This window comes from Pelobates fuscus, chromosome 5 (genome assembly GCF_036172605.1).
Source record: "Pelobates fuscus isolate aPelFus1 chromosome 5, aPelFus1.pri, whole genome shotgun sequence".
Lineage (NCBI taxonomy): Eukaryota > Metazoa > Chordata > Amphibia > Anura > Pelobatidae > Pelobates > Pelobates fuscus.
This window is the reverse complement of record NC_086321.1, coordinates 374125488-374151608: the sequence shown is the minus strand read 5'-3', so window position 1 is coordinate 374151608 and position 26121 is coordinate 374125488. Positions and strand designations below refer to the sequence as shown.

Genomic DNA, 26121 nt, shown 5'->3' with positions numbered 1-26121 from the left:
GCCCAGTTTAAGGTATTGTGGGAGCACTGTTTAACAGTGACTGCCATTGCAAGCCTTGCTAAATAAATGCAATTACACTACCCCTAAAAAGCCTGCAAGGTCCTGAATCAGCCTTCTAAGCAGTATTCTCACTACCCCCCACTGTGGCTGTAGATGGTTGGAGTTATGGGTCAGTAACTGGGAAAGGTGACATTAACCAACATCCAAGTAGTTAATGCAGAGTGTAAACTTACAGTCAACTTCAACAATAGAACGGACGGTTCTCGCAAGTTCTTTAGCTTCCAACACCAAGGACGTGAGCACCCCACGCCTATTTGTGGCAAGTCTTGACAATGGAGATGAAATCGCCGGAATCCGTTCGCTGAAACAAACACATAAAAAAAGAACCAACACATCAGTGAATGCAGCGGAGAACTGCTTCCAGGAAGATATTAAAATTTTTGATATTGAAATTAGAATTCTTATGTGATGTGACAATAAATTGGTAAGGCACACTGCACACATACTACAAGACAGGTCGGTGCTACCTTAAAAATAATATCAGACAAACTCATAACAGGTTTAAATTGTTAAAAGGAGAATTTGAGTTCTCTCACTTTTCTCAGTGTGGCGAAACCAGCTTCGCCACTGTGAACTGGAGAGGCCTGGTTGCTAGCCTCCTGCCCAGCGATTATGGCCCTGGGAGATTGGGCCCTTTAAGAACAGTGTTCGCCCATTTAATGACTATGGGAGAAGGATTGGCACTTACTAGAGGGCACTTCGGATGCAGCCGAAGTGCCGAAGTTGCCGAAGTGGTCGAAGTGACCGGCATCGGACAAAGGACCACGTGGCGGCGGCCATTTTAACTCGAACACCGCCGACCCGTACCATCGACTGCACTTCGACACTTCGACTAAAGTCGAAGTACCGAACACACTTCGAACGGGACTTAGTCGTTTTTATACCAGGAAGGGACCGACCGCACAGCCCAAATCCATGGAACTATTTTGGGCAAGAAAAGGTGCTTGCGGTCGGTCATAAAAGGACTTCCGTGTAACTTTTTATTGACTGAAGGGATTGGTATGATTTTTGAGAGTGTTTATGTTTAAAGTATGCTGAGTCTGAATATGTGATTAGTATGTGGATGCGATGTATGGTTTCAAAGTTATGAAAGTTGTATAAAAGTATATTTTTAACTGTATGCCTAATGGGATTATGTGTCACACTAAGGGGAGGGGATGTGTGGGATGTAACAGCTAAGTCATTGGTTCTTTTATGCCTCCCCCTGGGTGTGGCCTGTATGTGTGAGTTGGAAATAAAAGCCAGGCTGGATGAGCCAGTCCAGAGTTCCTGTTTTACCCTCAAAGCGATGTGTAGTCTCGTTCTTTGGGGGAATTGGATTGCATGCTGACTGCCAGGAGTGTAAGCGGATTATATGCTTTTCTTGTTCAGCTGTTCCAGTGTTCGTGTGGTTCCAGTCGGGAGAGCGGTGTTTGCAGTAGCTGCCTGTGCATCTGGAAAGGGGGATATCGCCTAAACTGGGTTTTATCCTCTTGTAAGAGAAACGGTCCGTTACACTCAGCTATACAGTCTGCCACGGAGTTTAAAAATCCTCATTCTGCACTCGTAGACTGTCGTTACTGTCCATGGTTGAATTAAGGTACTAGCAGAGCCACAAATTTTGCCAAATAGATTGTAAATAGTTCGTGGTGGGGGGTGGGAGGGGAGGTAGCTACCAGTGAGTCGCTTCAACACAAACCGTAAAATAAGCTGTAAATTATGCAATAAGCTGCAGCAGTTACACCACTTTGATTGTATGATTTCTCACCAGAGATTTAACGTGGAGCCTTTCTCATCAACCACGACATCAGGAATACTCTGTGAGAGGAAACATAATACACACAGACATTAGATGACACGGACAGACACACCGCAATCATTTACTGGTAGTTACGAATTAATGTTAATTAACATAAAGAAGGTGGTGTTCCCTTGATCGAAGCTGCCACCTGTAGTAACACAAGTTATAGAGAAACCATTAAACAATTCTTTATTCCCACACAAATTGTTCCAGCAGCTGTATAGGAAACTTGTGATAATTCCACGTTAATGCCAAACTAAAAATCACAATGTATCCCACTCACTCACACTCTGCAAATTCTCTCAAACTGTCAAACCCCTTTTGACAGTTTGAGAGAATTTGCAGAGTGTGAATGAGTGGGATACATTGTGATTTTTATGCGCCACAACCATCAAAAAAGCATCAAAGTAAGTATAAAAAAAAAACAAAAAAAAACAGACACATACATAGCATTGTACTGGTTGTGCCCATACATACTGTACCATATCCATACAGTTGCTTGAATGGTGAACACTAAAGGAAATATATTTAAAATAAATGCTAGAGTGTTCTGTGGCGGTCTGCCAGAGTATCACCGCCACGGATGCCCTTTTCCCAATAAACGAACACAAATAATCCCAAAGGTAAAATATTACCAATGTCTTATAACTCCCCACACATGAGCCAAGGCCTAATGTTGGGAGAAGACTGGTTTATTTGGAGCCACACACGGCTTTTTATGCAAAAGCCCCAACACAGGGTTTCTAACACAGAAAAACAGGGGAATCCCTCCCATGATCCTCTGTGTCTGAGAGATAATTTATTGGAATACACATCGCTAATTATATTATCTCTAAGGGACAGAAAAATCTAACATTTCTTAACCTCCCCAAAAATACATGGAATCCCCACAAAAGTCACATCCCCGGATAGCCTGGATCTGGGCGAACAATATATCCATCGCAGGGAAGTTTTGACTGGTCTGCCACGAGTTTGAAGCCCAAAATAGTTCCAGGGAAGTTGTGGCAAGAGCCGGTCTCCGTTCGTGGTGTTTTGTACGAAAACCACACAAGATAGATGAAAGTTAATTCGTGTAGAAAGCTACTTCGTGGGAGTGTCTGGCCGAAATGAGTTCCAGGCACTTGACGATCAAGTCCCGCTGCCAGTTTTCGGGAGACAAAATGGCCGTGGAGCATTCTATTAATTAGTTCCTTTGCGGTTTTCGTAGAAGATACTCAACGATCCATGTTCTAATGGGTCTCTGGGGTGGTCTTGGTTCAGGAACCGAACAAAATAAACGAAGGAAAATTAAATACGAGTCCGTTATACGAAAGTAGCTGAAAGTGATGGGGTATATCTTCACATGTTCCATTCTTAATAACGATTATAAGTTCTCTACCCCTACACCACCCCCTGCAGTTAATCTTAACTTTATTCCACCTCCAGGACAGTGTCCTCACTGCAGCTTCCCGATCTCCAATTAAATCATCAGTTCTTATGACTTTATTCCAATGCAATGGTCACAGATACGCACTGGGGACACTGGGTGCATTCATAGTGATTGCTGAGCTCCACCAATCCAATGCTTCGCATAGAGAGGCATTGAATCTATGAGCAAACTCAGACAGCCTTCTGTTTCATGGAGCTGTGTGTAATGATGCCGAACATGAAGACCTCAGCAAATCAGAAGTAGCCCTTCTAGTGGCTGTCAGTCTGACTTTAAGACTCTCAAATATTTATTTATACTGAGTCCTGCTCTACTCTATCATGTCTACTACAACATTACCATCTTAAAATGTCAAGAAATGGATGAATTCTCCCCACTGCAAAACCAGTGTTTTCTAAAATGTCAACAACAACAAAAAAACAAGTCCTGCGCTCACTCCCATCACTCCTGGGCGGCAGCAACGACCACAGTAAACATCAGCCCCAATACATACAGTAAAAAACAAAGAAAAAGTTACCTGCACTCTTGCCTAAATCCCTATGTATATTTAAACAAACTGAGGTTATTTAGTTACTCCAATGTCCAGAAGCTCAAGGAAGCAGGGTGAAAGGTTAGTGTAGGACCCACCGGAGGGGGTTTGCCTTGACGTGGGAGGTGGGCATTCCCTCCAAAAGCCATTGGAGTAACTAAATAACCTACATTTGTTTAAATATACAGAGGGATTTAGGAGAGAGCGCAAGTTACTTTTTCTTTGGTTACTAAAATGTCAACATCCATGAAAAGATTAATAAAAGCCCTGCGAAATATTTTGTCTTCCACCAAAGTAGAGGTCGCTTGTCCAGGCCTGCCAGTGGAAGGGTCGATACTCTTGTTATGAGGTTTACATTTCAGTTTTTTGGGATGGTGAAAGGGAATCAAAGAGGACTGTTAAAGCCTTTAAATAGTTTAGTTTTGGAGGCTACCTGTCCAGGAGAGGAGGAGGCTTGTATCGGCTGTAGGTCACGCTGCTAGCAGTGTGAGAAAAGGTAATCAAAGTGCTTCAAAAATGAATAAAAGGGACACTGGGTTTAAGCCATTATGAATATAAAAGCAAATAAAACGGCTCTAAAAGGCACACGGCAATAAGCGTGCCTCATTAAGATAAAAAAACTCTATTTGGAATAAAGCTTTTAGATCTAGCACACGGTAATATGGGCTGTAATAGTCGCTGCCGTGTAGTCCTGTGTTTTTTTGAATAGCTCCAGTAATTTCACAGTACTAAATGGCTGAGAGAGGGCTGTGCTTGCATCCTGCTATTTGAAGGAAAATAACCCAGACAGAGAACAGTGTAGACTTACTGGGAAATTCTACTTTAATCTCCTGATTTACTAAACTGTCATTACTCTTAGGAAATCATCTTTAGACAAAATGCCCACAATAAAAACACGTTAATTTGGCCTAACAGAGCTTACAGTTTGTGTTTTTTGTTAATATATAACTACTACTAAAAATACATTACATAATATCTATTTTTACAGCTACATAAAAATAATAATAATTGTGTTGTTTTTGGTAAAGGCGCAGTAGGATGCTGCCATGCACAGCCAGTAAATGATCCATGCACCGAGTACGTTTGGCCTAAGGTGGCGCTGCTGAGCATTTGGAGGTTTAAGTGGGGCTTAGCCCCTGATATTGCGGAGGCAGCGTTTAGCTTCTCTCTGTGATATTTACAGAGCAGAGTATGAATCACAGGATGAATGAGGAATTACAAGTAAAATAAGTGGAAACTCCTGACCAGAAATCCCAGGGTTCATTAAAAACAAGATGGTCATCAAAAAGAATCCGAGAGACACAGGGGGAAAATGGGCTGAGAAATACAAGTGGGCAAGTAGCCAATCCGAAGGGCTCCGTGTTCTCAGAAACAGCGCCCAGATTTATCGGCTTGGCTCACTCTGTGTACTGAGCTCCACGGGCCGGTCTGATTCAGAGCGTGGCATGAATCTGACCTTTCCTGCCTGTCTGCTGCAGGAAACCTATCAATGAGTTTCTCTAACGGACAGAAAAAGAATGTCTATTCATTTGTGAATTGTGGCATTGGCAGCCGCGGGGTATCCAGGCTGTCTCTATTTTCTCATTACAAAACCCAATACCTCGTACAGCTCCGTAAAAAAAATAAATGTGAGTCACTCAGCATCAATCTGACACCTTTCACCTGCGCTCGTTGATTCGACTGGGATGTAATATGTCACCTGCTATGTCCTCTAACGAGCCAATGCTTGCTGCACAGTCCCAGACTTGCAGGGCATGTGACAGACTATTGCAAAACTAAGCCAAGGGAAGGGAGGAACAGCCAAGCTGCGACTGGACTACATATCCTATCATCCTGAGATTGTTCCTTCTCTCGTGACATCCACTTCAAGTCAGAAAATGGGTGAGACATGGTAGCCGACCCTAGAACATTTATACGCTATACAAGTCCATAGAGCTTACACAGACAGGCTAGTGCTGTGAGGGTTTCCAGCACTTCCTTTCAACACTGTACACACAGTTTATCTCTAAACCTGTATTCTGCTGGAAAGAAAGATGTCAGATTCTAGCGGCCAGATTCTGCTTATCTTATTTCTATCAGAAGGCTGCAAGAGGTTACACTCAGTTTATAAAATGAAATATGGCGATCCAGTTAGGGGTATATATTCTCTTTAGCACCTTTGGAACTGAACGCACATTTGATCAGTATCATTTGAATCTAAATGCATTAAGTACAATGATATTACTTTCTTGCTCTCGGTTCAAAAGAAAAAAAAATGACTGACAGATAGTACATTTCTCTAACTACATTCAGTATTTTATTAAATAATAATCCTAATGTTTTGTAATACTTTCTGGAACTGGATGTATTGCTTATAATAAGAAATTATTTCTTGGGCCATATTAGCCTTTTCAAAATGAACCTTTTACCCAGACTTCTGTAATAAACAGCTAAAGATCATCTCCTCCTCGGTGATGGGCGTCCATTTTTTGCAAAGCTACATAAGTCGGAAACCGATTCAGTTGCTATTCACTGGCTAAGAGCATCAACTGACCGCTCGCAGCCAATGATTGTTACACTGTATAAAAATACTTTGCACAGAACTGACATTACTGACATTACCCAGCCTTACACCTCATGACACCAAGGGGTTAAACTCAGTATGTGCAGCATTTTACAGACTCTAGGCACCATGGCCCTCTCAAATAAATAAAGTGGTCATGGTGCTTCGAGTAGACCTTGAACATCTCTCAGATGATACCCTCTGGATGAGCTTTGCCAAAGATCGCATTATCCAGGGAACAGCTTAGTACAAAATCACAAAATCATCAACAACCTGACATCTCACTCTTCCCATAATATCCAGACTTAAAGGGACACTATAGTCATCAGATCAACTACAGCTTAATATATTTGTTCTGGTGAGTATAGTCAGTCCCTGCAGGCTTTTTGCTGTAAATACTGTATTTTCAGAGAAAAGGCAGTGTTTACATTGCTGGCATGGACAACTCCAGTGGCCACTCCTCAAATAGCTACTAGAGGTGCTTCCTGGGGCAGTGCTGCAGAGTGTGACTGACATTCAGTGTCTCCACACTCTGCATGGGGACGCTGAACTTTACCCATAGAGATGCACTAATCCATCTGCAATTCAATATATCTCTATGAGGCGTTTGGCTCCTCAGAATTGACAATCTCAGCCTATGGGAAAGTATTGTGATTGGCTGAGATCATCAATTCGATGGTGGAGTCAGCACCAGGAGACCTGTGTGCTGCTGGAAATACATTGATTCTTTAACTAGCTTTAAGGGGGAGCCAGGTCGCCTAACAATGCAGAATTTTCTCTAGTGGATGTCTGGTAGACAGCCACTAGAAGTGGAGTTAACCCTAACAGGTAATTATTGCAGTTTGTTAAAAATTGCAATAGTTACCCGCTCATGGTTAAGGGTCCTGGCATACTGCACCCTGTGAGCTGAAGTCTGGGTGCCTATAGTGTCCCTTTAACCTGACCACAATCTCTGCCAGAAGATGTCACATCTCTCCTCCAGTGTCCGATAATATGGTAACTAACTTCGACAAATTGTAACAGCTTCTCCGTGGATACTTCGAAGGTCTTCCTTGCCATCTCAGATTTACGCAGTTGGCAGCCGAGGACAGTAATTCTCCTTTGTAAATCCTGCGTGTTGTCCTGAAGTAAAAACAAGAGCTCACTTTAGGGCATTTAACAAATAATATTAAACATATATACACCTGTCCCAGGTATGATATACTTTACACCTGGGACAGGAGGCTCTAATTCCAAAGACAGGCAAAGCATCATGGGAGTTTTTCTCATTATAGCAGATGAAATCCTGTCACGAAGACTGTCACTAGGGGCGTGCTAAACCTGAAACGTTCTTACAGAATGGCATGTTTTACAATGCAGGTTTCAACAGACAGGGGCACTGCATCCAATTGGAATGGTCTGGGTTAATTTAGTGTCTGTTTAACCCCTTCCAGTACAGGGGATGGGAGGAGAACATGAAACATATAAAAGGCCTGGGGCTTTGTTGTAGACGGAGCATAATCACGTTTCTCACTGTAATGAAACAGGGAACATCCAGCTATTCAATATTAGGTTTGAATTGCTCCTCTCCTTTTTCATTTGTAGGGCTATGTTCTGGAGTATTCAAAGTACTGAGCTAAGGGCAGCTGTGCTGGTATGTTTTGCAAAAATAAAAATAAAAACAACTTAAAATAAAAAAATGAAACCTGTAAAAATGTAACATTACTTAATGAAAGCAGATTTCATGGTTTATATCACGAGGCCTGCTTTACAGAGATTGGGTCGTAACGAGGGCATTGTGTTTGTAGACGCGCTTCGCTTGGAATCCTGAATAATACAAAGCGTGACCTACTTTACAGTAGCACTTACAGTCACCAGGCCTCCCTGGCTGGGCTACCATGGTAATGAGGCTAGAAAATGGCTGATATGCTTACCTTGTTATGGCCGGAGTGGTCGACCAGTTGATCTCTTAGCTCAGCGATTTCGACTTCTAGGAGGCGGATGACCTCTTCGTAGTCCATCTCCACTCCACGTGCCTGCCTCTGAGCAACTTCCGCCAGGTGGATGCGGCTCCGCAGGACCCTAGCCTCTTCTACAGCTGCTTTGGCTTCCTAGAACAGCATAAAAATGTACATCTGTAGTGAGAAGCAAAAATGGTTGAAAAACAGGATATACAAATAACTGTAATGGAATCCAAGGATATAATAACTAGCCATACCACAGAAGCCAGAGATATAACTACAAGATCCACTGGCATGTAATTAACCATATCGTGGATTCCACAGACACAGTTTTGGGAATTGTTATAGACAACAAATTAGGCAATGTCAATCTGCAATTGCTAAGGCCAGTAAGGTTTTGTCATGTATAAATAGGGGCATAAATTCTCGGGATGGAAATATAATTTTGCCTCTTTATAAATCGCTGGTAAGACCACACTTTGAATATGCTGTGCAATTTTGGGCATCTATTCTAAAGAAGAATATATTGGCACTAGAAAAATTGCAGAGACGAGCTACAAAATTGATAAATGGAATGGAGCATTTTAGTTACCAAGAAAGGTCACAAAATGTAAATCTCTTTAGTTTGGAAAAACGGCGCCTGAGAGGGTATTTGAGAACAATATACAAATATATTCGGGGCCAGTACAAACCATTATCTGGAAATCTATTCATAAAAAGGGCTATACATCGGACACAAGGTCACACATTTAGGCTGGAAGAAAGGAGATTTCCTCTAAGGCAAAGAAAAGGTTTTTTTTTTACAGTAAGAACCATAAGGATATGGAATTCTCTGCATGAAGAGGTGGTTTTATCAGAGTCCATACAGATGTTTAAACAGCAATTGGATAAATACTTCCAAAAACACAACATACAGGGATATATTTTCTAATTAGTGGGGTAATAGCTGCTTGATCCAAGGAGATATGTGACTGCTATTTTGGGGTCAAGAAGGAATTTTTTTCCTAGTTTGTTGCAAAATTGGAAGCATTTCAGACTGGGTTTTTTGCCTTCTTTTGGATCAACAGCAAAAACATATGTAAGGAAGGCTGAACTTGACGGACGCACGTCTCTTTTCAGCTACGTAACTATGTAACTAGGTAAGTTGTAATCAATCATTATTCAGCCCCCATTGAAAATCAGGTTTATTGTCAAAATGTACAGACTTTCAGCTGTTTGTAATGAAATCGAACAAAAGCAACTGAAATAGCTCAACCCATCAAATGCTTCAAGTGGCTTCCCCAAAATTAAACTGAAAATGCAAGTTATAATAACTTCTCCAGTCACAAAATTATTCAACCCCTTCAGGGCAAGTATCTTTAGTACTTATACTAAAAACAAAGGAAAAAATTTGCATGCGCTCTCTCCTTAATCCCTATGTATATTTAGACAAATGGAGGTCATTTAGTTGCTCCAATGGCCATTGGAGGGAATACCCGCCTGCCAACGTCAAGGCAGACCCCCCTAAGCGGGTCCTAACACTGACCCTTCAGCCTGCTTCTTTGAGCTTCTGGCAAAGATATCTCTAATGAGACAGAAAGGGGTATTTTTTATATACACCCCTATATACTTATTAACCCTTAATCTGGAACACATGGGATGGGCGGCAGCATTGTAACCTAGCTGTGTGATACAAAAAGTGAATACAAATACAAAAAGAAAAGTCCTGCGCTCACTCCCATCACTCCTGGGCGGCAGCAACGACCACAGTACACATCAGCTCTAATACATATAGTAAAAACCAAAGGAAAAAAGTTACCTGCACTCTCTCCTTTTCTTTGTTTTTTACTATATGTATTGGAGCTGATGTGTACTGTGGTCTTTGCTGCCGCCCAGGAGTGATGGAAGTGAGCGCAGGACTTTTCTTTTTGTATCTTTAGTACTTAGTAGAGCACCCTTTTACTGTTATGACCTGCTGCAAACGAGATGCATAGCCAGACACTAGCTTCTGGCAGGTTTCCTGAGGAATCTCCAGTTATGTAATATTCTTGGGTTTGCCTGCTGCAACCACCTTCTGTGAAGAGCAATGATCTATTTTCTTAACTTTGTGGACTATTCTTTTGACTTAGCCATATTTCTAACATGCGGTCAAACGTGACACTTAAACAAACCCCTAGCCAGTTCAGGTATTTAAGTGTTCCAGCTCAAGCACACAACTGTGTGGAGTTTTCTGGAATTCTATTCAGGGGGTTTAATACATTTGAGACTGGAGAAGTCATTATTACTTGCATTTTCTGTTGAATTCTGTTGAAGCATTAATTGTGTTAAGATATTTCAATTGCTTTTGTTTGATTTGTTCATTGCAAACAGCTGACAGTGTAAATTTTGACAATAACACTGATTTTCAATGGGGGTTGAATAATTTTGACTACAACTGTATAATTAACATTCCATGGGACCCACAAGCATTTAACTAACCATACCTCAGGATCCACGAACATATAACTGACCATAACACAGAATCTGCAGACATATAATTAACTATAGAAAGGGATCCAAAGACATGGAACCAAAAAATGACGGTCATAAAACTAACTATACCACATAATGCATGAACTAATAACTATCCATAGCACTTCATCAATATAACTTAACTTCTCTCCTGTTACTCTATGAAAATTTCCAGTAAGTAAATTAAAATTAAGGTGTCCAGACAGATATATCAGATACTGTCTTTTCCTGTTTTTTAACCAATGGAAGACACACCACATACTATCCAAAACAAGAACAGTTTAATCCCCTGTTTCCCACTCCTTTTAATTCCAGGTTAAATGAGAAGCCTGAATCTTATATTAGCCCACATGGGTGACATTTTAATCATGTAAAGAGTGCAAGTTCCACTTGTGAACTGTGAATAAACCAGGCTCTAGTAAACACATTTATTGAGTTTCTGCGTGATTTCTTCAGCTGCTGTAATAGCCATTTAAATGTGAGATATTGGTCGGGCACATTTAATTTGACCCTTGTTAACACAAAAGATTCTTTTCACATTAGGAGCTGGGATTTGCAATCGCACAGCGTTAAAACACAGGAATATCAAAAGGTTGGAGAGATATTGATAAAAGTGCAGAAAAACAAAATTTTCTGCTCAATGAATTAAAAAGAAAGCGAACATTAGAAACAGGATTCTATATAGACTTAAAGGCACAGAGAACATTTAACCACAACCCCCGTGCTAAACCTGCAAATATATTAGCCAGATACCTGTATATATGGCCTGACTAATTGGAGCACATTCACACTGGGGTTTATTCACCAAAGAGTGAATTTATAGTGATATGCAATTCCCCAGTCGCTGTTCCCGAACACGAGTGGAACTGTTCAATAAGCCGATACCAGCCATGCAACAGCAGAATGATTAAATTCACAGTTCCATTCAACGTGGTGGGCTCTTTTCCGAGTACCAGTGAGGAGGGTTTGATGGTGGACTCTGTAGGCTATAGTGCCAGGGGGGCCCCGGCGTGGTCCTAGAGTAATCGATCAGCCATTTAAGCATGGTTCGGGGGCTGAACTCCTTCAAGTCTTCCAAAGCTGTCAGTTCATGTCATGAACACAGGCACTGGCTGAGAGTTTTCTAGAAACGACTGAAAGCAGCCTGGGCATCCAATGAGACCCGGTCACAGCAGACTAAAATGGACAAATAATGCAGGCACATCACCAGGGTAGACTGTAGTGGTTATTGTACTTACAGAGTTCCTTTGAAGGGGCCGCACCCACCACCCCGGCTCTGCTCTCTGACCCATGAAATTATCTATAAGAAATTTAAAGGGGCTACTCCCTCCCTTTAATTCTCTTTTTTTTCCTCAAATTGTCCCCAGAGAATTTACAGCAATCACACCCTCCATCCCACCCTGCTCTCCTACCAATGAAATTACTCAAGGAGAATCCCTATCACAAACCTGCTTTCCTACACATGAAACTACGCCAAAAAAATTTCAAGGTGACGCCCCCTCCACCACCACACCACTCTCGTATTTAGATATATAAATGGACGTCTCAATAAGTTATCATCTTCATAGTTATCATATTTTTTTTAGCACATCAAATTGTCACAGTTAATCCCTTAAGGACCAAACTTCTGGAATAAAAGGGAATCATGACATGTCACACATGTCATGTGTCCTTAAGGGGTTAAACCCAAATCCTCCCATAGTAGATAAAGCATCCACAGCCCAAGGTTCTCATGGCTCAGGGACAAATTGTAAGGCCGCAGATTTCCAAAGCATAGACATTAAATGGCACACTTTAAAAGGAAATCAAATTCTTACTTGTTTTACAATTTTTAACTCTTCTGCCAGCTGGTTTTTCTGTTTCTCAGATTCTAAGAGACGATCCTAAAGTCAGACGTGAGAGAGAGGTCAGTACGGGTAATAAGTGACCCTGCGTGGAACAAGTCATTAACATGTGTGTAAATGGAGACAGAACGTACATAATGACACCTTGGATTATGGATTCCCCAGGGCACGATAGCCAGCTTTACTGTCATCTTACAGCTATGCCATTTCACTGTACATACTATTGTTCTATCATTCCAGCTACTCATTCTAATCCTGCAATTCTTGCTGAACATTCTATTATTCTATCTGAACATTCCAATCCTGCCATTCTATCTACTCATTCTAATCCTGCAATTCTATCTGAACATTTTATTATTCTCTCTGAACATTCTATTATTCTATCTACTCATTGTAATCCTGCAATTCTATCTGAACATTCTATTATTCTATCTGACCATTCCAATCCTTCCATTCTATCTGAACACTCTAACCCCGCTATTTTATCTTTAAATTATATCCCACAACGATACCTCCATATTCTAAACCTACTATTTTATATCAACATTCTAATCCTACTATTCTCTCTGTAAATTCTATGGCACAATTATACTTCCACGTTTTAATATTCCATCTGCACATTCTGACCCAGTTATTCTATCTGTGCACTCAAAACCTAGTAATCTACACTCACAGTCCTAGAGTACAAGGTATAGAATGCACCAAAACCAACTCCTAATCAGGACTCATAAACCAGTCAGGTCTTGTTATAACACTACTTCAAACCTCTATGTAGTGGGATTTTGGGTCATGTCTCATATATACGCAAATCTGGGAAACCTCTACAACTGCACCAGCTAATTGTTGGCCCTAAGATGTGTTACTCAATATGAGAGGGGCAGCTTTGCTTCCCTTTACCTCCCAAGCTCCTGAGTCTCAACTCACCTCCAGTGTGATGGCAAACATTACACTTGTTAATCTTTCCCCGAATGCCTGATTAAGAGCATTTTAAATACAGTTAACAGTATTTTTAATTCTAGGCTGGGATGGGAAGCAAACTGTGGAATTTTAAATTCAATGGGGAATTTCATAGGTAGAAAGTAAAGTTTAACATTTTAGAAAAAGATAAATGTAAAGTGTAAAAGCTGCATCTCAATAGTGATGAGCCTAAAAAATAATGAATTGAGAAGGACTTGGGAGTCATTTAGACAGACTTGGCAAGAAATTGCAAATGTCTGTCAGTAACTGCAAAGCCCACTACGCTATTGTCATGTATAAAAAGGCATTTTGACTTGCGATAAAAATATTATTTTTGAACTCATAAATCAATTCCCCACCGTAAATACACAGAGCGATTTTGGGCAACGTTTTTAAAGAAGTATTGAAAGAGTACAGATGTGAATAGCAAAAGAGACTGAAATTATAAAGATAGACTAGAGAAAATGGATTTGTTTAAGTACACATTTAAGAAGATACGATAAGTTTTTAAAAATATACACAGGGTCAATACAAACCGCTCCCTTGTGATCTATTTATTACCAGGACAAGAGGTACTCCACTAAAAACAGGATAAGAAGGAGATTTCTCCTACAGCAGAGGAATGGGTTCATTACAGCAAGAGTAAGAACGATACTGAACTCTCTGCCTACAGAGGTTGTTTGATCAGATTCAGTAAATGGTTTTCAAAAACATTACGTACGGGGTCAATTACAAGGACTTTATTTGCAACGGTGCTACTGCAATGGATCTAATAAATACTTTAAAGTATTGTTATTTTTCCATTTTAGACTTTTTCCAACTAATATAACTTTTTTTGTCATGCACTGTTTCCAGTCTCTGTCTTTGTCACACAGCCCAGCTGTGCCTCGTCTGAACGGGATTAGGATGTCATTTGTTAAATCTTTAATATAAATGTTAAAAAAAAATAAAAAAAAAATAGAACATCTAATGAAAAATAGTTAAGACAAGTCATAGATGATTTTTGATGCTTTATTCAATAATGTAAATTCTAGAAAAATGACAGTTCCCCTTTAACTCTTGGGACGGGGTCCTGCGAAATGCAAAGGGTTACACAAACAGCTTGAGTGATGCACAGATCACTGTAACCTTGCATGTCCTGGTAATTGTTTGCAATATCACACATCTACGAGACTCTCTTGTTTAGAAGGTCGGTGTGTCACTAGCGTCCTCACTCGCCCAGTCTGAATTGAAATTTCTCATATTACTAGTCCATTTCTTGCATTCACCTATTCATTACTTTTTTTTTCTAAAAACTAGTAAGATCTTCTTGACCTTTCGAGTGAGAGAAAAACACGTTTTTCCTCCACTCTTTCTTTTATGTGAATTCTCACTTAATCTGTAGAACGAGTGGCTGTAAACTACAAGCTTTCATTAATTTAATCATGACATGGATAAAGACTGAAATGTTGAGGGTCTTTTATGAGAAAGCCATGGTTGACGTTCAGGCTAAGTAGAAGAGCATATTAAAGTGGGTCTGTCTTTTTTTGTATTATCCGGTGCATTTTGTCCCAATGAGTGGTCCCATTTTTTTTTCAAATAATTATCAGTTCAAAAGTTACATATAATGAAAATTAGGGAATACTTTTCATTATGTAAAACTTGGAAGTTGAAATAAGGTGAAGCTTTAGTGAAGATGCCCATAATTTGCCAAAGTTGTCATTGGCTGGCTACTTCTCACTCACCTCCCTCCAGTATTGTGTCCCCTTCTCACTGTGTTGACTCTTGCGGGATTCTGAGAGTTAACACAGTGCAAGGCTAGCCTCAAGGTCTGATGCTCACGCTCTGGGAAAGGCAGAGAGGGGACTTTTGTGGGTGGGATCCTGGAAACACCAAGATGGCGGCACTCTGAATAAAGATGCAACGGGACAGGTAGGATGTGAAAATGAAAGTTTAACCACACAGGAGCCTTATTGGAAACCCATATGTAGGCTGGGGGATGGGGAGAAGAGTTAGGAAAACGTATAAAAAGTATAGGACATGGTTATTTTAATAGTCCGTAATTTCCCGTTCCAACAATGCTCTTTGTCAGGTCTTACACTGCTATGTAGGTTGAGTTACTCTCCACTACAAGCCTCAAGGGCCCACGGCATGTCAGGGATATCAGGGGTGAACGTCTACTCACTAGACAAAGACTAATGGAGAGTTTACATTTTGAGCCCTGCTCTATTGGACTAATCCGGCGAATCAAGTAAACTGGAGTTCCTGACAGATTTGTGGAATAAGTTTGAGATGATGCCTACTCTGTGGTATGATGAATTATACTTTAAGAAGGGTCCTGGTTAAAATGGCCATTCTGTAAAAGCAGGCAAAGGGTCAGGAACAATGAGTAGATATACTGAGGCATATTTGGTTAAGAATTTTTATTTAAATAAATGTAAGCCAAAAAAAAGCATTTGCTACACCATTAAGATGCCTCCAGCAACCTGTAGCACTCATAAAAGAAGACTGAGCAACAAACTTATATGGATTATGCTAAATTCTGCACATCTCACTTGGAGAAAACAAAATTCATCAGATGAGTCCATGTTTGCAGAAAACACCCAATTTTGGTGATATATATATACAGTACAACAACAGTGAAAAGTTGGGTTGCAGAGCTGCATTATCACACAGTATCTTGCACTAGTCTCTACTTAATTAGCATTGATTACATATATATGTTGCACTGGACCATGGTTGGTACATAATCAATCTCATCTCACAGGAGACCTGGCATTTTGCATTATTTGGTGGAATGGTGCAAATGGTTAAGGATCAGAGAATTGACAATCTACTATATATTTATAATAATTAGAATCCGGTTTTGTTAAAGGATGGGCCAAAAGGAATGAGTTGTTTACATGTAGCTCCATTTTACAAAAAATTATCCTCGAAGCTAGATGACCTCCCACCACCACGCCACGGAAAGGAGATGAAAAAAAGATCACTGTTGGATGTTGTTGCCAAAGAAAGTGGAGCGTGACACAGTCACTTTGAATTTTCACTTTAGTAGTGTAAGAAGGTTAACGATAACAAGTGGTGGAGTTTAATGACACTGACAAATATTCTGTTGATTAGAATGTTTTAATATTATTGATCCCTTATGTGCAGTTAACATTCCGTGTGTAAAGTGGTGCCAGGTGTTCATTTGAATTTATGATTCACAGTGCATGCACAACGCATATATCGATTAACATAATAAAAATAATTTTGAAAAACCTTCAAAAACCATTGCTTGTGTAAAAACAGAGGAGTTCTTGATGCTGCCAAATAATGTGCATTTCAGCAGTGCAAGGTGTATTGGTAATTGTTATAACAAAGAAAAGAATCGTAAATGTTTTAGAAATAAAATAAATAGAATATAAAACCCACTCTCTGTTGTAACATATTTTGTTTCGGTTTAAGCATATGTCAAGCTATAGCAGAATATAGGTGAATTTTGCAAACTCTGACGTGTTTTTGGCTACAGTGCATTTTCTTCTCCGCACGCAGCTTTCTCTCGCTCCTTAGCAGGAAAGCCAGAGAGCTGCAATTAAACATCCTAATTAAAATGCAGTCGTGTTGCTAGCCGTAAAAGCTGTCCTCACAAATTCCAATATTTACCCCAGAGATTATCCGCACACTGCGCTACGCCTGTAAGATGTCACGTTAATAGGTTCACTCGTTACCAAGTATATTGTGTCTAATTAATGTCAGTCATCCAGGCCATCAATTTATAAACTAATCTGGTAGTGCCGAGAAACGAGGAACAAAAAGTTACAGACAATGTGTGAATAAGAAAAGTAAGAATTTAAAAAAAAATGAAGATTTTGGATTGTGGATTTGCAATGTAGGCTGAACATTTAATTTTATATATATTTTTTTAGTTGTGCTTCAGAGTAACAGACAGTCTCGCTCTGCAAGATACGTAGTACACACAGTTGTACAGTATAGGGCAGTCTATAATACAGCACATTTTTAGTAAGAATACATTTTGTGTTCAAGAGTGGTACATGTATGCGGAGAAACATTTTAGCAGATAAGCATGAGCTAGAACGTGTAGCTATCAAATGTCATATGAGAGACACTGAACTTTTTATGATACGGAACATGCTTGGCACATCATTTTATATTTTTTTAAAGAGAAATCATCACCTTTGTGCTGCTTACAGATCTTTTACTTGCCCCAGATAAGTGTGTTTTCTAGGTGAGTGATGCAGAGGAGGTGAAAAAAAAACTATCCACTTACTGATGCAGTCCCAGTGAAACAAACTGCTAGCGTATGTTCATTTTCCTACGATCCCCTATACAGAGGGATTTTAATCAGCAGCAACTGCGAGACATGTATGACATATCAATCAGATGCTCAGGTTGTGCCAGAACAATCTTTTGACATTTGACACACACAAAAAAATTAATAATAAAGGAGAGGATTTTAGAGACACTCCAGATTTTTTCTGGTGTGTCATTGATTGGCAGAGAGCGTCAGCGAACCATTCTCAGACAATTGCTGGCGGCCCTCCGCACTTCCTAAAACTGAAATGTCAGAAGCCGGATGCCACCTGTGAGGGATTTGAAATCACCGCTGGAGACAACTTTGGGGTTAAACCATTCCAGAATGGTTTAACCACTGATGGTTAGAGTGTGCTTGGGAGCCTCCTGGCACCACAACAACTGCATTTAGATTAAGTTGTTATGCAGCATTGTGCTGCCTAAACTGACCTTCAAACGTATCCATACCAGGGAGTAGACTTGTGTATGGCGGGAAAGTATTGTTCAGCCAAATCATTTTTTCCCAAAAATGCCATTTTGTTCGGGATATTTGATGCTTGTTCATGTGCTGGTTCCAGCAAATTTCATCCATGAGAAAAATATTCGGACAACCCAAAAAAATAAATTCCTACTACTTGTAACTAATGCATTTGAAACAGATACTACCTAGTCAAACTTTATCTTTCAAGTACAGCATTGAAAGGCTCATATCAGAAGTCTCAAAAGATCTTCCTAACTGTCAGCCGTTATGTACTCATGTGCAGGTATTTGGACGTATTCGTGATACGGACAAAGACTGCTAGCACATAAAGACAGAGGATGGCAGGCTCAATGTGGCAGCTTGGCACTGCATCCTAACGAGCACAGCTATACTCTGAATTTTTCCATAGGCTTAGATCACGGAACACATCACCTTGATATGCTTTTGCAGAAAATTATGTTTGCTATAAAGAGGTATATGAGATCATTCTACAAAAAGTGGGCCTGTCGAATAAGCACAGCCATGTATCGCTCAGCTGTATGCATGCTGCATTTTGTTTTAATGTATCAGTATTTATCATGATATATTATTTAACAGTACCCTGGAGGTCAGTATGCTAAGGGGATTACCTGTACACAACATGTCTAATTGGTTTCATTGGTCCTCTCAGTACAAAGATGTGAATGCCGAGACCTCTGCTGAGTAAGTAATATAAGATAATCTATACATCATGCTGGCAAAATAAACAGTAAACACATAGATTTAAAAGGTGCTGGAGGCTAAATCCCAGAATGCTTTGCATGCAACCAACTCCATCTTCCCAAGCAAGGAATCATCAACCGGGAATGCATTCTTATTTACTCAGCAGGTAACCCCAAATGTCAGGGTTTGTAATTAGAATTAGAGTTATATTGCTAAATCTTTAATATACGTTTAAAAGAAAACTGAGCATCGCAACAAGCGAAAAAGGTTAACACCTGTTATATGTGATTTTCGAGGATTAACTCAATTGTAACATTTTCAGCAAATTTCCACTTAAAGAACTGAGACTGTTTTTTATGGCTCACTGAGTATTGTTTACAGCGAACAGCTGACAAGGTCCTACCCTACTGCACTACAGCAAAACCATGTCATATTTTACTTTATGAATTGCGTTTGCCTATTGCACTGATAAGCATTTCAGAATAGGCAGGAGCATTTTAAAAAATTGAAGGGAAACGACATTTCTTACCTTGAGTTTGTTAATCTCTTTAATCTCGGAATCAGAAAGATCGCATGACTGGACCTGGAAGCATTAAGTAGTAAAGCAAAGAAGAACGTGAATCCTTCCCAACTGGACACAACATCCCTAAATATTTAAGGAAGCTGGATTGCAGACTTTGAAGGAAACCACTTTACCCTATGGACCTTCATTCTAAAGCTAATCTATGGCCTAGTCTGAACACTGGTGTCAACTGTTTGAAGGAAAATTTAAAGTTGTATATCCACATCAGCTTATAGTATCACTACATCTCATGATATCATTACAGCTCATTTTAACAGAATGATACAAAGAGCTGCAATAATACAATAAACTGTAGTGGTTATGGTACTTTGAAGGTTTCTTTTAGCCATCTCCCACTTCTTCACAACTCATACATGGAACTTAAATGCTTACTAATGAAAAGCGGTCTATCCTATTTTTCGGAATAAACAAACATTTAGGGTAATAAAACGATTAGTGTTCTCTAGTGCAATCTCTGAGTGACCAGCTGGAGGCGGTGCACAGAGAGTCACTCTGTGTAGTGTGGCCTTGTGGACTACGGCAGATAAAATTCTTTATCCTGTCAGAACGAGTTGTGGAAAAAGAAGATTCTCTACTGCGATCCACAAAGCCGTGCTAAAACATTTTTCATTCCAGTGTGTCTTCTATTCCGAAATGGTCTATGGTTTGTAACGAAACTTTTAAGACTCTAAAGGAGCGAAGTGCAACCAATCAACCTTGAGCGCAATGAACCATTTATTGAATAAAGCTTTTAGGAAACATGTTTTTATAGCAACATCATTGTCACAAAACAACCGGGTGCTAAATGGAATGTTCATAATCATGGAGTTGCTATTGTCCTGGGCTGATGAAGCTCAGATGCTCCTCTGATAAACTCAGTCCTCTCGCTAGAAATTGGCAGGGTTTATGAAATTCCTCCAAATTAGCAGAGTGTAACGCAGCAGATTAATAATTCAAACCAGGTCATGATGGCTGTCCCCAAAAGTCAAGCACTGAGAATGGTGACAGTACCCATTTTAATACCCAGTAACACTTTGTTTACCTATGTAAAATGGTGGCTCTCTGTAGATGGTACACACTGGGAATAATGGCAGTACACCTTTAAATATCCAGTAACTTTCTGTATTAAGATGATTACTGTTCAGCACAAACAATAACAAACATTTCATAAACCATATTTAATCTATATTTGTTCCAGGAGATTCCAGTTGTTCTGCTACTCAGAAAGCTGCAGTGTCTGGAAGTGTGTGTTTGATTCATTCTGCACAGAATCTCGATGGGAACACTACAAGCGTGCAGACAAACAATTACTTGTTTGTTCTATTCCCAATAGGAAACTGATACATAATATAAAGCGATAGCTAAAGTATATTGAAAACAGCGTGTAAACAATCTGCCAAGGGACACGTATGACACAGTGCTCGTCTGAATTGCTAACAGTGAAACGGTCAGCCAGGTAAACAATCAACACAACAAAAGCAGCATCTGTGAGCATTAACATTAAAAAACGCAAGAAGAACACAAACGAGGGTTGGAGGAGAGAATGACCTTACCTGACTTGTGACAGAGTTTAGTAAATTGCTCATTTCTTTCTCTCTGGGCCTGACAGGGCCACGTCCAATATCGCCTTCTTCTAACTGCAAGCTAAACAGACTTTTCACCACCTGAACAAAGTCTAAAACCAAAAAAAATAATACGTTTTTAATTAAGAAAAGCAAATATAACGGTGTAATAAGGTCCATAGGTTTCATAATACAGAAAAACATGAGTTATCAAGGTGTAATAAAACAAAGATCTGGGTGGGGGCAGATTGTAAAAGCACAATATTTACTGACTTTTTTTAAAACGTATTTCAGTTTTGCATTTTATTTTAATCTGGAGGCTACGGATATAGTCCTTTTTAAAACAAAGGCTGTTTGAGGTCTCCAGCTCATTCGGGATCATAAAATGACCAATGTTTTAGAGGACAGGGGAAACACCAGGGCATAGATAGCAGACTTTGTACAAATAGGGTGCCGCACAGTGCCAGCTCTCCAAACCAGCCAAGTCACAAAACTATATTACCATACACTGTACACCGGGAATTTTATTTATTTTAGGTTTTTAAAATCATACTTTCTTGTTTCACAAAGCATAATAATAAATATAGTTCATACATAGATGATTCATAACTACATTTTTATGCTTATGGTTATGTGAAATATGTGAAGCTGTATGTCTAATGAAACATAGAATGTGACGGCAGATAAGAACCTTTTCGGACCATCTAGTCTGCCCAAAGTTTCTAAATACTTTCATTCGTCCCTGGCCTTATCTTATAGCTAGGATATGCCTAAACTCCCTCTCTGCGTTAACCTCTACCACTTCAGCTGGAAGGCTATTCCATGCATCCACTACCCTCTCAGTAAAGTAATACTTCCTGATATTATTTTTAAACCTTTGTCCCTCTAATTTAAGACTATGTCCTCTTGTTGTGGTAGTTTTTCTTCTTTTAAATATAGTCTCCTCCTTTACTGTGTTGATTTCTTTATGTATTTAAATGTTTCTATCATAGCCCCCCTGTCTCGTCTTTCCTCCAACTATACATGTTAAGATCCTTTAACCTTTCCTGGTAGGTTTTAGATCTATAGAACGGAATGGTAACGTACTATAGGGATGTTTAACGATATTCATTTTTATGCTTTGTGATACAAATAAAGGTGTGAGTTGTTTTGTTTTTTTATACATAACTGGTATTCATATAATTACCATTCATACTGATTATTCATATAAAATGACTCTCTCTACTGTGGTGAGTCATTGAGTTAAACAGTCATTGAGTCGCATTCCTTGTATTGTAGAGCATCACAGCATCGAGATGCACAGACTCCAAGTCCCCTCATTCAGTTGGAGAGCATTTCATCTCTCTCAAACTCTCAACATTTGTAATCTAAGCCCTTTTAAGGCCTTGATTTAACACTTTTAGATAAGCCTTTTAAATGATCACAACCTGTTAGAAAAAAACTTTTCAAAGGATTTCTCTACAGAAATTCTCATTAAAGTTCAGGGGAAGTTTTGTAGATAGATCATTTGAAAAAATATTTTTTTATAACAGATTGTGTTTATCCATCAAGCTAATCTAAAAAAACAAATGCAATCAAGGTCAAAGCCAGTAATGTTAATTACAGTAAGCCTTTCACAGTGAAGGGCAAAACAGGAAGGACAAGCTGCGGAAGGGTTAATGTGAAGAGAGACATCAGCACCCATTAATATCTTGATTACCTCCAAAAGCCACAGTCCCATTGGCATCCAAATGTACCCTCTGCCTTATTGACAGTTTCTGCTCTTCTGTAGGGTTCAAGCCAAGGTAATTCAAAGCCTGTGAATAGGAACAAAATATTACAATACAGATTATTTATTACATGAGCAATTATACAAATCTATAGAACAGTAGTTTCCCCCACACTAGTGTCCACCACACTAGGTGGCGAGATTTACATTACCATAGCTGATGATTGGCATTGAGACGGAGGTCCTACGTTTTGTAAAAAACACTTACATAATTCACCTGTAAAAACTGTGTCGGTATTTGGATCACGGACAGCAAGAGGCTTATCTCAGATTATTGTTACAATGTCTGCAATCCTCCTGTGATTCTGTATCAAAATAAGCTAACTGAAAGTTGGGGAAATCATATTTTACTGCCCCAAACTCCAGAGCTACCCGATGGCTCCCCTGGCATTGACGGATGTTTGTGGGTTAACTGAAACGTTTCAGATTTCTTTCAGCATTTATTTCACTTACCAATTCTAGCTTGTCTGCTTTGAATCTGGCATCAGGATTCAAGGAAACCACTCTGTCCGGACCATGTCCCTGACTACGACCTAGGAATGGAAGACTACGTGTGTTACTTTGCTAGAATTAACTTTAATGTTTCAGGTACTCGTCCTCGGCTTTCACATGTTAAGTATAATATATATGGGATCATACAGTTATAAGATAATCCGTTTGGACATTAAAGATCCCACTAATTGTGCATCATTATCGGTCTACAGATTAATACAGTGTATTAACACGGCACAATAAAGATTGACACAGCTCCTCGTGGTAAGTACGTATGCAATTCTATGCTTGCATCTGGTTTAGGGATCGGATTGTGGTGACAGCATCACTGTCATTGGTACAGTGAATACATATTAGAGAATATAAATATTATAATACGTATACCTATATGACCTATTTTTGTAATGTACTTGCAGATTCAAACCCCGATATCAAATCGTGCTCATTTATTACTAGTAGGTGAGGTTATCCCAATACAAGATATATACAGCATATATTTAACAGCAGACACTAAACACGTATTTATTTAGAGGTAATAAACACAAAGGCAATACTTCTTAAAATATAGGACAGCATCCATTGTCATTGAAAATTATTTTGTTTCTTTTTCAATTAAACTTTAAGTGATTAATTCACTCTGTAATAAACTAAAAATGTTTTTTTTTCTGGCAATCATATGGTTAATGTGAAAATGTTCCAGTAAGGCAGACGGTTAGAAGTGCATACGGATCAATACAATATTTTAAGCTATGTTCTTGTGATTTGGAGGTGGGGTGGTGAAGATGCAGTTTGTTTGCCTAAAGGATAAAAGTAATAGATATGTGCCCAGTGGTGCATTTTACTCAATATTCAATCAATTCATTTCAAGCACCCTTATCAGTTCTGTGTCTCTCTGCGCTAACAGTATTTGTTACAGGTTTTAATTAGCAGCTGGCAAAGAGAATTGACAGAATTTAGCGTAAGGAGTCCGAGAAGTCACTCAGTGTATTTTTGAATTTAACACTTTATCAGATGGTGCCAAAACAGGGCACAGATAGGAAAGGGAGAATTCAGCTGACACGTTGGGGATTGTTAAAGGATCACTATAGGGTCAGGAACACAAACATGTATTCCTGACCCTATAGTGTTAACACCACCATCTAGCCCCCCTGGTCTCCTTATGCCTCCATAAATATAGTAAAAATCTTACTGTATTCAAGCCTGAAGCTGTAAATCTGCATGCTGTTAGACTCAGAAAAACAAGCAGTCTGCTGACATGTGGTAGCCTGATCCAATCACAGTGCTTCCCCATAGGATTGGCTGAGACTGACCAGGAGGCAGATCAGGGGCAGAGCCAGCATGATTTAAACACAGCCCTGGCCAATCAGCATCTCCTCATAGAGATGAATTGAATCAATGAATCTCTATGAGGAAAGTTCAGTGTCTGCATGCAGATGGAGGAGATACTGAATCACAGGATGCTGTGCACGGTGCTGCCCTGTGCTCTGCTGACAGGAGATCTGAGTGGATGGAGGCATATTATGCCTCCATCAACTCCGAAGTCCCCCTGGTTCACTCTGAGTGATTGCAACTGGAGGTGTTCCTAGCTTTCAATGTAAACACTGTATTTTCTCAGAAAATACAGTGTTTACATGAGAAAGGCAGCAGGAAGCTCATTAAGCTGAAGTTGTCCAGGTGACTATAGTGTCCCTTTAAGAGTTACGGTTAATATAATCATGTATCTTTATTATTGTCTGTTTACCTCTTTTAACTCTTTGAGAGCCACAATGAATATGAATGAGCTAGCACAGTTCCCCGGCATTCTTGCATTGTTTACATGTATAACTAATGAAAGAATAAAATGAATACATTGTTTTTTTTTTTTTATTACTTTCTCAATCAGGCTTCTAACTGCAAACTTTAAGTCTCTGGAAATAAAATGGTTATTGACCAAGATCTTTGGAGATAGCAGGTACGTTTTTCAAAGACTTTTTAAATTGTTGGACTATTTATTTTAATAGGGCACCATAGCATTCCTGCCACCATTACCACCATAACAGGCTGTAGAATGTTGCTTTAACATCGAACCCTTGTTTACAACAGTCACAGGACTGAGAAAGGGTAATATAGGAAGTGATGTGAGCAAAGAGATGTAAGCGGTGAAAATCTGCTATTCGTCTCTCCCTCCCAACAGACTGCTATCCTTCCTTTCCTGTCATTTTCCCCTTCATTAAATGTATCCATCCATCATTCTCTTCCTCTGTCCCTTGATCTAGCCATCTAGCCATCTAGCCTTGATCTAGCCTCTGTCCCTTGATCTACATCCATCCATACCAAAATATCATAAAATGACAATTCTTTGACCCATACAATCTATGAATGAATCAGCTCCCCGGGCACTGTCTGGTAAGCTCAGAATCAGCTATGTTCTAGAAGTTTGCAAGCTGCTGATTTATGTGTTTGGACCACTTTCTTTAATGCAGTGTGAGTCTGTTGTGTTTTCTAGAAAAGTTCAAAACGAAAGAAAAGTGTTGGGATAATAGTTACCAGATAAAGGTGTATCTGAACTCACTCTGGGCTGTGAGCTGTGAAGGTTTCTGTTCTCCTTCTGTGAAAACAAAACAGCTTAAACAGTTTACGTTCATTAAGAAGAAAAAAAGGGAGCCACGTAACAGACAAAAGCAACACAACAAACAATCCAAGACAAACAAAGCCTTGTGCCTTCACACACTGAT

The 26121-nt window shown here is 39.6% G+C and overlaps 1 protein-coding gene across 3 annotated transcripts in view; it reads right to left on the bottom strand.

Moving 5' to 3' along the window:
- The window catches only part of STXBP4 (syntaxin binding protein 4), an 82961-nt gene that overhangs the window by 39198 nt on the left and 17642 nt on the right, over positions 1 to 26121 (bottom strand). For all 3 annotated transcript variants that reach the window (XM_063456231.1, XM_063456230.1, XM_063456233.1), the window contains exons 6-15: positions 25934 to 25994; positions 23369 to 23448; positions 22847 to 22943; positions 21139 to 21260; positions 19553 to 19606; positions 12585 to 12650; positions 8251 to 8427; positions 7343 to 7459; positions 1808 to 1857; positions 234 to 361 (exon numbers count right to left, since the gene is read on the bottom strand). In XM_063456231.1, coding sequence (XP_063312301.1) covers positions 234 to 361; positions 1808 to 1857; positions 7343 to 7459; positions 8251 to 8427; positions 12585 to 12650; positions 19553 to 19606; positions 21139 to 21260; positions 22847 to 22943; positions 23369 to 23448; positions 25934 to 25994 — 952 coding nt within the window. The remainder of the gene's footprint in view (positions 1 to 233; positions 362 to 1807; positions 1858 to 7342; positions 7460 to 8250; positions 8428 to 12584; positions 12651 to 19552; positions 19607 to 21138; positions 21261 to 22846; positions 22944 to 23368; positions 23449 to 25933; positions 25995 to 26121) is intronic.